Source organism: Drosophila rhopaloa, unplaced genomic scaffold, assembly GCF_018152115.1.
Source record: "Drosophila rhopaloa isolate 14029-0021.01 unplaced genomic scaffold, ASM1815211v1 contig_2, whole genome shotgun sequence".
Taxonomy (NCBI): Eukaryota; Metazoa; Arthropoda; class Insecta; order Diptera; family Drosophilidae; genus Drosophila; species Drosophila rhopaloa.
The window spans coordinates 23,229,135-23,239,796 of record NW_025335083.1 but is presented as its reverse complement, the minus strand read 5'-3'; the positions used below and the strand labels follow the sequence as shown (position 1 = coordinate 23,239,796).

The 10,662-nt window shown below is 43.4% G+C and overlaps 2 protein-coding genes across 2 annotated transcripts; one reads left to right on the top strand and one right to left on the bottom strand.

The window, feature by feature from the left end:
* Positions 1 to 3,735: 3,735 nt before the first annotated feature.
* LOC108037413 (derlin-1) lies at positions 3,736 to 5,054 on the top strand. Its single transcript, XM_017113976.2, has 4 exons — positions 3,736 to 4,087; positions 4,143 to 4,397; positions 4,457 to 4,567; positions 4,681 to 5,054. The coding sequence occupies exons 1-4, from the start codon at positions 3,843 to 3,845 to the stop codon at positions 4,805 to 4,807; spliced, it is 738 nt and encodes a 245-aa protein (XP_016969465.1). The 5' UTR covers positions 3,736 to 3,842; the 3' UTR covers positions 4,808 to 5,054.
* A 95-nt stretch (positions 5,055 to 5,149) lies between these two features.
* LOC108037406 (BRCA2-interacting transcriptional repressor EMSY) lies at positions 5,150 to 10,589 on the bottom strand. The gene is made up of 5 exons (XM_044459933.1): positions 10,363 to 10,589; positions 10,062 to 10,236; positions 9,720 to 9,990; positions 6,665 to 8,966; positions 5,150 to 6,482 (listed from the first exon to the last, which is right to left on the bottom strand). Exons 1-5 carry the CDS (start codon positions 10,421 to 10,423, stop codon positions 6,268 to 6,270), a joined length of 3,024 nt encoding a protein of 1,007 aa, XP_044315868.1. The 5' UTR covers positions 10,424 to 10,589; the 3' UTR covers positions 5,150 to 6,267.
* Between the last annotated feature and the right edge of the window lie 73 nt (positions 10,590 to 10,662).

The window sequence follows — 10,662 nt, the reverse complement described above, 5'->3', positions numbered from 1 at the left end:
GGCATCGTCGCGGGCTGCTGCTCTTGTGATTTGCCTCTTTTTGCGCTCCCATTTACACAGGTGAGTACAGTGGTAGTCCACATAAATGGAAATCCCTAATTTCGGAGGGCACCCAATTGATAATCAATTAAGAACATTTTTAAAAGAATATTAATAACTTTGCCGTTTAAAATACTAATTAAATTTAACTTAAAATTGTTTTATATTTATCATATCATATGTGCAAAAAAATGCATATCTAAAATTCTAATTTTCTAGTTTTAGCTTAAGAAAGAATTGAAGAATTTACTTTTGAAATTAATCACAGTATCTTAAAATTGCAGATTTAAGCACGCGCTTATTGTCCTGCTGAAAAGTATAGCATATCTTTCGGAGTTTTTACCAATAAAAGCTTGTGTGTAAAATTTGATGACTTAATTATTGCGTTGTCGTTGTTACAAAACGTATTATAATAGAATAATATACATTTTTGTTTACGTTAAGTATATAAGTTACAAATATTATATTTGTAACTTATATTATATTTGTAACCTTTCCTAATTCCCAGCACCTACTGTATTTTTTTAGCAGTAGTTTTCATTTGTTCCTATTTCACTTTTTTGGGTGCCCCTCTCACGCTCTTTCCGTCTCACTTCCCCGCTGGGCCATTATCGAAATCATAGGGCAAAGGAAAAAATGCCCTATGGAATCGAGTTTTTTGCAGTTTCCAGCGCGGCCATGTGAAATATGCTCCGCATCTGAATTTTCACCCGATTCCCTGACAACTAAACACAAATACTCACATGTGAGGCCATTGTTTCGCTGTAATAGAGATGGAGAAAGAGAGAGGGAGAAAGAGGGCAGGGAGAGATGTGAAAAGGTGAAACGGTTCTGCACCCTGGGAGATTTTTAATCAAATAATTACAGTAATTAGATGCAAGGCAAATGTCAAAAGCCTGCATGAAATTCCCATGCGAAGAGAAAACGCTATGAGAATTCACAATTGGCAACAGATCTCGTATTCCTCCACTTTTGGGAAGCGATCTGAAAAGGTTCCTTTCCTTTTCGTGAACTATTTTTGTTCATTTTGTTAAAGCTACAGTTCGAACTAAAGAGAACATTAGTTTGACCTTAGGGTCAGATAAAGACAAATCTATGATACATATTACTATAAAGTAAATCTTAGAGTTCTACTGTTAGATTTTTAAGCAAGAAACTGTTTAAAAGACCATTTTAAATTTGTAAGTATACTTCAGACATTTAATAACTATGGAAGTAGATTTTATAGGTATATACCTAATAAAAGAACCCATTTTACACTTTAACGAAAATATTTTTTAGAAATTACGCCAGCATTCCGCAGGCTGAAGATTCCATTTAATAATGACAACTTTTTCATAAAACTTTTCCGCAAAGCGCTCAAGAAATCAACTTTTTGCATTTTCCACACCTCAAGTGTCTGCAACAATAAAACGGAGGGAAAATAAAAGAGGGATGCTGGAGGCGAAGGAGAGGAGACATGGCATTCATTACAGCAATTGAAATGGACAAAAGCCAAAATTCAAGGCAGGAAAAAAAGACGACAGCACAAGTTGGAAAAGGGATAATAAAATGTTTGCATATAAAATATTAAATAAAAGACGCAATGAAGGAGCTGAGGAGGAGAGTAAGCCTTCTCTACATAGAACGCAACGAAATGAGCGAGCACACTGAAAGAAATTATAGAAAAGACATACACACAGTTCAACTTTTAAAAAAGCTAACATCTGCCAACGAAAAAGTTGAGACTAAGTTATAGGATTCATTTACTATGGGAATTATTAACTATATAAACGTTCCCATCAATGCTTTTAAAATGCAAAGGCTTGAAGTTTTACAATAGTTTTTATTCCAAGTGTATGGGAGTTCCCAGGTTATTCAAATTTTAATTTTATTTTAAAAAAATTGGAGTCTTATAAATTGCGCTCGTCTTTTAGATCAAAAGCTTACATTTTTTATTTTAAATGATTGCTGTTACTTGACAAAGCTTACACCAAAATATAAATAAATTGAAATTATTTCTCGCCATGCACCTACGTCAGCAGCAACAACAAAATGACAGAGTCAGGTGGACCGAGGGATCCAGGTGAGTTTTTGGGTTCCCCGGCAAAAGGCTCAACGGTGGGTAAATAGAGCCCATCTATGTAAGCAATATGTGTTCATGTATGTGTTCACAACATAATGATGAGCATAAAAAACACGGTTAGTGGGCGTATCAAATGGGAAGAAGCAGCGCAGTCGGCGCACAAAATGGCAGCGCATGCGTCGCACTGCTCTTGCACCCATATTTTCGTATAGCCAATCGGTGGGTGTGTCCTCGCTCACCTACACATACACTTCTTTAATTAGCCTCGACATTTTGTTACTGTTGCTCTCTTGCTGTCTCTCTCTCGCTCTCGCTGGAAATTCAACAGGCACCCACACCAACTATTGCCGGCTCACTCACTCTAATAGAATGGCCATTCAAATGCATCGGCACTCCAAAAATTTGAACTTTACTTTTCGCTCAAAAACCGGCTTTTACTTTCGTTAAAAATAATTTAAAAAAAATACGAAAAAACAAAATTAGCAGAGCATATCTTCTTTGTGACAGTTGTGAATTTTTTCGGAAATTAATCAGCACAGCAGGATCCACGTCCACTCGAGAATTCAGGATATTGGAAAAGCGCACAATTTCCAAGTTGATTAATTTCGCACCACTGCATTGCAATCGTGTGCGTTCGTGTGTGTGTGAGTGAGTGGCACACGCTTCTTACCTGTCCAAAATTTCTATTTTTCGTTGGCTAACAAAGGCATCTCCACAAAGATACCACAAAAAGTTGCCAAAAAACGAAGTAACGAAATTTTCGCTATTTATTTGTGTCCTTTCGTCTGTTATGAATTAAGTGTCCTGCATGTGTGTGAGTGCGCTTTGTTGTTGCCCATCGCTTTGTCAGTCCTCAAAAATGTTACCACTGAAAATCACAAATTGCTGGATCAAAGGTGAAAAGTGGAGGGGGATTACCAAAAATAAGAAAGAAAAATAACTCAAATCGATGAATAAGGCTTTAATAACTGAAACAATGCCGTGAAAGTATGATCTCGGTTTAAGAATGAAAGAATATCATAATAAAAGGAACATTTTTATACCCAGTGAATAGATGACAAGGGATAGTTTTTAAAAAAAACTATTAAAAATGAAATATGAATCTCACACTATTTTAAATAAAGTTAACAATTGCTTTAGATTAGTTATTACTTACTAAGTCAATTGCTTTAATATATTAGATTATCTTTATATTTGTTTCATATTTAAATCCCTTTTATATTATTTAGCGCGTAAGATATAAATTTAAAAATAAATACATTTTCTTAAAAGTTTTTTCATTTTCAGTTTTTATTCAGTCCTTTGCTAACAAATGCATAGCGCAAAAGAACAAAAGTGCAGTACTCGCAAGAAGTAGATTCGTCATTTTCTACTTCATTTAATCATAAGGAGAAGGATTAAAAAACTATAGTTTTTCTGAGGCAACCATAAATGATAAATGTCTACTGTAAGTATGAAAATATGATTAATAAAATTTGAAAAATGTGTACAATGATATACATTTAAATAACAATTTGAAAATACGTTAAGTATTTAAGAAACAAGCATTCACATGGAAACGTGTTTGTCCCAAATACGGTCACTCCTAACCGATAGTCTCGACCGCTTGGCATTCGCCCCATTGACCACTTGGTCCATCTCTAAAAAGACACGTAAAGCAACAAAAATATCAAAATCACTCCGGAGTAAAACTATCAAATTTATGAATTAAATACGAATAGATAGAGAACCAAACACAATGGACGCTGGCGTGTGGTACCGATCCCTTCCCAGATTCACCAGATATTGGTTGACGGCCACGGTGGTATTGAGTATGCTATGCCGCTTCGACATAATCCCCATATATTGGCTGCATCTGGACAGAAATTTGGTTTTTGGGAAGCTGCAGCTCTGGCGCTGTGTGACGTCACTGTTCGTCTTTCCGATTTCATCAAACACCGCGTTTCACTTCCTCATCAACTGCTTCTTCATCGTGCAGTACAGGTAAGTCGGATGCGTAGTTAAACCACCTGCAAACTATATCATTGTGATATTACAGCTCAAAACTGGAGAAGGATCAGTATAGCCGAAGTCCAGCGGATTATCTATATCTGCTGATCGTCTCGGCAGTACTGGCCAATATCGGAGGAATGCTCTTCAACGTATATTTCCTCATGGACATGCTCGTCCTGGCGATCACCTACATATGGTGCCAGCTGAACAAGGATGTGACTGTGAGCTTCTGGTTCGGCACCAGATTCAAGGCCATGTATCTTCCCTGGGTGCTGGCCGCCTTTGAGTTAATTTTCCATTTGTAAGTGCTCTAAAGTGGTTTTGTACAAGGTTATATATAATGACTTCGATCTCTTGTAGCTCCCTGGCATCTCTAGTTGGCATTTTCAACGGACATGTCTACTATTTCTTCAAGTTCCAGTACTCTCAGGATTTGGGAGGCACTGCCCTGCTGGAAACTCCTCAATTTTTGTGAGTATAAGGAAGATAACTCCTTTAGATTGTTATTCCATTCCGTATCAAAACACCAACGAATTCAATGTATTTTCTTCGAATCAACTTCAATTTTTCCCGTCTTCTTTCAGGAAACGCCTTGTGCCGGACATTTCCGGCGGATTCGGTGGCTTTGGAGTGCCACCGGAGAGCAGAGCACCACCGCGACAGGCGCCCGAGAGTCCTTGGGGCCGGGGCATGACCTTGGGTCGGAACTGAACCCCCAACTTATCACCGAAACTAGACTAATTCCCTTTTCTATGGTTTGGTTTTCACTTTTTCTTAACCAAACTCTTATAACAAACAAAGAAGCCCCCGTATTTTTCAAACTATTTTTCAATCACCACTCGATTCTCTGGCAACAGCAATAAGTTAACATGTTAAGTGGTAGGATTGCATTGTGCATTAATGAAATTATATTGATATATGTTTGTACATATATAATCATTAAAAAAAGACAAAAGTACCTTGGTGTTTTGTTGAATTGAAATAGATTTTGTTTATTTATTGCCTGCCATTGCAGGGTATTTCCAAAAGATGGTAGACAAAAAAACGTTGTAATTTTGTTACATTTAAATTTATTTCGTTTAAAATTTCTATGCTAAAAATTTTACAGCGACACGCATCGTTCAACAATATATTTTTGTATTACATTATTTACTTTTCTGCTCATTTCTGTGAAGGGGAGGATTCTCTGATTTTTAATGGGGTTTTGCGTTTGCTTTTCATTTTGGGCTTGGTCTAAAAGTTACAACATTCCTCTTAAGATTTGGATTTACAAAATCGACGCATAAAATACTTAACATCTATAAATCGTTAATGGTTAATCATCTGTTTTTATGTGTGGGTGTTGTGTGTGTGTGGCATGAGTTTTCTTTCCTTTAAACATGTGTGGTTCTTAGCCGAACTAGGTGTCTATACATATGTATATTTAATTATGCGATATAGGGATTGCGATTCGAAATTCATCTGATATTTACATGTTCGGGTTGGGTCAACTAGGGTCTATAATCTCATACAATTAAGAAATCTTTCAAGTTGAACATTTAAACAATTTTTCTCACTTTCTTTGCGTGTTTCTCAAATTTTTTTGTGTACAGTTTTGTGTTTTTTTTTCTTTTTCTGGGGATGAACTTAGGCAACTAAACTAGAACGAAATTATGCTAGGCAAAAGATGAGGATTAGGGGGCGAATTGTGGACTCTATTTACAAGCTATACAAAATTAAGGTAAGTCTGCAGAGGCATCTGCCCTATTTACAGGAGAGAGGGGGATCGATTCCAGGCTCCAAAGATTGCAGGCGGATGAAATGAATGGATAAAACTAAAACTAACACAAATTCCAGGGTATACTTTTCACTATACGATAATATGTTTAGAACAGTGGTGGTTGTGTGATTTGGCAACTTAACTATTGCGAACAATACGCTCATCTTTAACTTAGGCTCCACGAATAAGCATAGCGAACGGTTTACGATAATCTTGCACTTTGCTCCAAGGCTTCGGGTTGCGAATATTTAAAAATAAAAAAGAAAAACTCTCGACATTGACGCTAAACTACTAACTAAATCTAATTCAAACCGGGTCTGCTGGGTGTGTGTGTTGTGTGTGCGTTCTCTCACTCGAATCTCTCGAAATGGGGATCGTTTAAGGTAACTTAATTGGCGATTGGATAGCCGATCTAAAGGGTAGCTGCTCCTGCTCCTGCTCCTGCTCCCAGTGGCTGTTCCAATGGCTTCTTTTGCTGCTGCGGAGATGCCGAAACGATGGCCGCCTTCAGTGTGGTTGTGGCCGTCTCTGCCGATATGTTGCTGGTGCTCTCGATCTCGATGGGCTGCTCCAGATCCATGTCCACGTACTCGATGGCACTGTCATCCTCCGGGTGCAGTTCAATGACTGGAAAAGAGAGATAGGTTAATGTTCGTCCCAGAAGCACTTACTAAAATGACTTGAGTTCGATTTGGCTATACATAAAACATGCACGAGTTCAACGACTCAATCACACATTATACGGTTCTCAAATGAATCTCATTGAATTTGCAATAACTAAACTTTGCATTCCAGGAAACCCAACTCACTGCTGTTGTTCAGGTCCAAGGTAGATGCTTGCTCACTCCGCTCCTCCATTTCCTCCTCGGTCTCCTCGTCCTCTTCGATTATGACATCGTCCAGGGCTTGTTTGGAGGGCGTGGTGGCCGATTTGGTGGCCGCCTGATCCAGCTCCATCTCCCAGTCGGTGGCATTGAACACCACCAAAGGCGAATTCTTCACCGAGCCCGGATTGAGCTCCGTTGTGGTGCCATTGTCCGCCACGATAATTGGCATATTGATGATATCGATGGGTGTGTCCTCGGTGATTAGTTGATTGGGCTTCGGCTTCTGGCCTCCTGAGGGATTCGGGGATGATGCACTGGTCGCTGGCGCCGGGGAAGTGGTTGCTCCGATGACCAGCACATTGGACTTGGGCTTGGTGGCCAGAGTGAGCGCCCTCATCCCGCTCGCCGCACTCGCCGGCAGGAAGACCAGGTTGTTCTTACCACCGCCCGCAGTGGCGAAGGTCAGAGTGGTGGGTTTGCTGCCCAAGCTCGGCTGCTTGGCACTCGCACTCAAGCCGGAAATGGTGGTTGTGGTGGTGGTCGGACTGTTGCCTCCGCTGCTCCCACTTCCCGTGGCCGGCTGGAGTATCTGCATCTTTTGTATGCTTATCCTATGCTCTCTCGCCGGCAGATTCGTGGGGGAAACGGCCGTGGTGGTGGTCACCACGCCTCCTGTCCCAGAAGTTCCCGCAGTGCTGCTCGTGTTGTTCAGCTTGTGAATAATGCTTCCAGCCGGCAGTTTGCCTGGCTGCAGGAATACCTTGCCGTTTGGCGAGCAAATCTTGATGTTTCGCAGCGCACTGCTGGGCACCTGCTTGATGGTGGCCGCTCCTCCCGAGCTGCTGGTTAGCTTGATGTTCCCCAGGATTTGGGGGGCTGCACCTGATGCCCCACCTGCTGCACCAATTACGGTTGCTCCACCTGCACCACTCACTGTCCCGCCAGTTGCACCCTTAATTTGCGGTGTGGTCACCTTTGCCCTAAAGAGATTGGCCGGCATTGTGGTCCCTGCCGAGGGCAGCGGTGTGATCAGCGTGTTGTTCAGACTACTGGCCGGTATATTCTTGATTATATTAACCGTGGAGGCACTGCTCAAAGGAGTGACCCTGGAATCCTTTAGCGACGACAGGGGACTGCCGATGGGTTCCGTGTAGGGCAGCAGCCGAACCGCTGAGCTGGGCAGTGTTTTCGGCTTGGCCTCGCCCTCGAGGATGTTGAACTTCTTGGGCGTGATCTTGGAGCCCGGTGGCAGGAGCGTGGAGTTGGTACTGGTGGGTGAGGCCACGGCGGGCCTCAATTTGGCGCCCATTGGCGGAGCTGGGATCTGTTGAACACTGATAATCTGCGGAGCCAGGGGAAGATTCGCGGTGGAGATGGGAGTGGGCGTGGTGGCGGCCGAAGGCGGCGTATCCGGATGCCTCTCCTCCACCACATACTTCTTAACGGGTGTGCTCTGATTTTGCACCTGCACCGGTGAGGCCTGCAGCTTCTCCTTGAAAACTATCGGTGAGTTGGCAAATCCTCGCGAGCCGGGCGTTGTGGGTGAACCGATTTCAGCGGCTCCCGATCCACTTTGCGGCCCATAGACCAAAGGTTTCATCGGCTTCAGGGGCTTCAGCGTGACCAGTGGCCTCAGATCGTTGAGGAAGGTGTAAGGGGGCGTGGCTGTGGACGTGGGCGTCGGCGTTGGAGGCGTGGTGGCCGCCAGCGTTTTGAGCGCCTCATCGAGCACATACTCCACATGCGGCTGTACCACCAAATGATTGGGCACCGTCTCCGCCGATTGCATTAATACTTTCTGTTGCTGGTGTTGCTGCAACTTTTGTTGCTGCTGATGCTGCAGTTGCTTCTGCGCCCGTCGACCACTTTTGGCCGGAGCTGCTATCCTCTTGCCGGGCGAAGCATCTCCCCCTGAGGAGGCTGCGTTCCTGCCGCCCAAAGGATTTCCCGACTGCGTCGATGGCGAGCCGAGGCTGTTGGTCAGGTTCCGTTTGCTGGCCAGTCGCTGCTTGTGCTTCATCTGCTGCTGATAGAAGTAGCGCTGCTGCAGGGTGCGGGGACTCAGCCGCTTCTCCAGGGCCACAGGTTCACCCTCCTCGGCGGCAGGATTGGCAGATGGATTGGGCTGCTGTGACTGCTGCTGGGGAATCTGCTGATGTGGCTGCTGCGGATGTGGCTGTTGCATGTGCCTCTTCTTGTTTGGCTTGCCGTCCACTCCACCCTCGTTCTCCTTGCGCTTCTGGGTCATCTTCTTCACCTCGTTGGGCACATCGGGTACTTTAAACTAAAGGAAGGAAAGGAGTAAATGGAAAGGGTGAAAAGTAGAAAATAATTGTAAAACCTAAAACATAGTACGACTGCTTTCAAAATAACCCCTTTAACGAAACTATTATTGAAAAAAAAATAAATGTATGTTACTATTTTCCATTTAAAATCTAATAATTTATAAACGCCTCATTTAATTCTTAAAATTAGAGCTAAGAGTCTTATAAGCTTTCCCATGTTATATAATCCCATTCAAAATCCAATTTGAACGGTTGGGAATGTTAACCCGCTATCGATAACAGTTTGTCGCCAACAGAACCTTAACAGACAAATTAACAGATACTCACAGTTTTCTGTTAATGGCAGTTAAAGTTAAATGGCTGATTAGCAAAGATATATCAACAAATAATATATAAAGATTGATAAACAGTCAATGTGGCACAAATAAAAGTAAAGTAGTAAATAATATTGAGCCAATCAACCTGGTTTTACTTTTCCCGCCCATTCGCCTTTCCTATTAGCATATAACACACCAATTGGAAGGGGTTTAAATGGGAGATTTTCCATCTTTTTGGGAAAAGTATGTTTTTTAGCTTCTTTTGGGGCATAATTCTCTATTTGGATTTGTATTTAGGGGGGAAAAGGTCTTTGCAACGTTTTTAGCGGGCTTCAAAAGCAGCCACCCACTCAATTTTCATGTCAGGTACAGTCTGCACTTTTGCTTTGGCCCACAGTCGAGAGCAAATTGAATCGCTGGGATTATGTAACTCACCGGCTCCTCCAAGATCACCAGGGGCTGATCCTGGTTCCTGCCGCTTCGAGGATATTTCAGGCTCATCAGCGAGGCCTGCTCCACGAGGGCTTCTCCAAAGTGGACCGCCGTTTCGGCAGGAGCCGCCAATTTGGCATTTTCCTCACAGGCTTTGGCCGCCAGATCATTGGCCGCGATACTAAGAGCTGTTTGCGGACTGATCCTGGGAAGAAGAGGATAGGGACGCCGTCCTTCGCGCGACCACTCCTGCCAGGTGTTGGGGCCACAAACGCTGCAAGAAATTATAGGTGCACACAAAACAGTATTACAGGGCTTTACAGGAGGTCATTCAAGGATTCTCACTTTTCGGCAATGGTGCACAGCTGCTCGTCGTTGGCCGCCCTCCGCACTTCCGCCCGATGGCGCTCCTGGTTGATGTGGAACTGCTGGCGCAGATCCTCCAGCAGTTTCGCCTTGGGTTCACTGAGGGCTCCTTGGGCGCGAAAAACGCTCACCACATGCGAATAGGACTCGAGTTCTGGTGGGACATGCAAGCGGGGACAAAGAGGAAGATGTGCGTTAGATAGGGCAGCTCCATTCGGGGGGCAATCCTCGATAGCTGCCGGGGATTGGGACAGACTTTCGTGGACCATTCAGCTCTCACCAAGTCGACGCAGCATGCCTCGGCACTCGTCCCGCGACATTTCCAGCGTTTGCGGCCACATCACGACTTCCCGTTGATCGATGTCCTCGGCCGTCGGCGATCCCTTGCTTTTCAGGTTGCTTGAGCTTTGGCCAATGCAGGATTAACTAAATCAATCCTGCTTAAATTAAACAAACTCCGAGGGCAGCGTTTCTAATATCTCATAGCCACTCACAGCGCAACGCGGACAGCGATGCGCGCAAGAAGAAGCAGCGCCAGCAGCCAAAAAGTGCGCGCTGAGCAGCACTGCCCGTGATTGAC

What these genes read in the sequence shown, in the direction of transcription:
- LOC108037413 (XM_017113976.2), top strand. Translation starts at nt 3,843, where the DNA reads ATGGACGCTGGCGTGTGGTACCGATCCCTTCCCAGATTCACCAGATAT. An exon ending in TTCTTCATCGTGCAGTACAG is followed by an intron (nt 4,088 to 4,142) that starts GTAAGTCGGATG and finishes GTGATATTACAG; the next exon opens with CTCAAAACTGGAGAAGGATC. An exon ending in TTTGAGTTAATTTTCCATTT is followed by an intron (nt 4,398 to 4,456) that starts GTAAGTGCTCTA and finishes GATCTCTTGTAG; the next exon opens with CTCCCTGGCATCTCTAGTTG.
- LOC108037406 (XM_044459933.1), bottom strand. Translation starts at nt 10,423, where the DNA reads ATGTGGCCGCAAACGCTGGAAATGTCGCGGGACGAGTGCCGAGGCATG. An exon ending in AGGCATGCTGCGTCGACTTG is followed by an intron (nt 10,237 to 10,362) that starts GTGAGAGCTGAA and finishes ATGTCCCACCAG; the next exon opens with AACTCGAGTCCTATTCGCAT. An exon ending in TGGTGATCTTGGAGGAGCCG is followed by an intron (nt 8,967 to 9,719) that starts GTGAGTTACATA and finishes TCCTTCCTTTAG; the next exon opens with TTTAAAGTACCCGATGTGCC.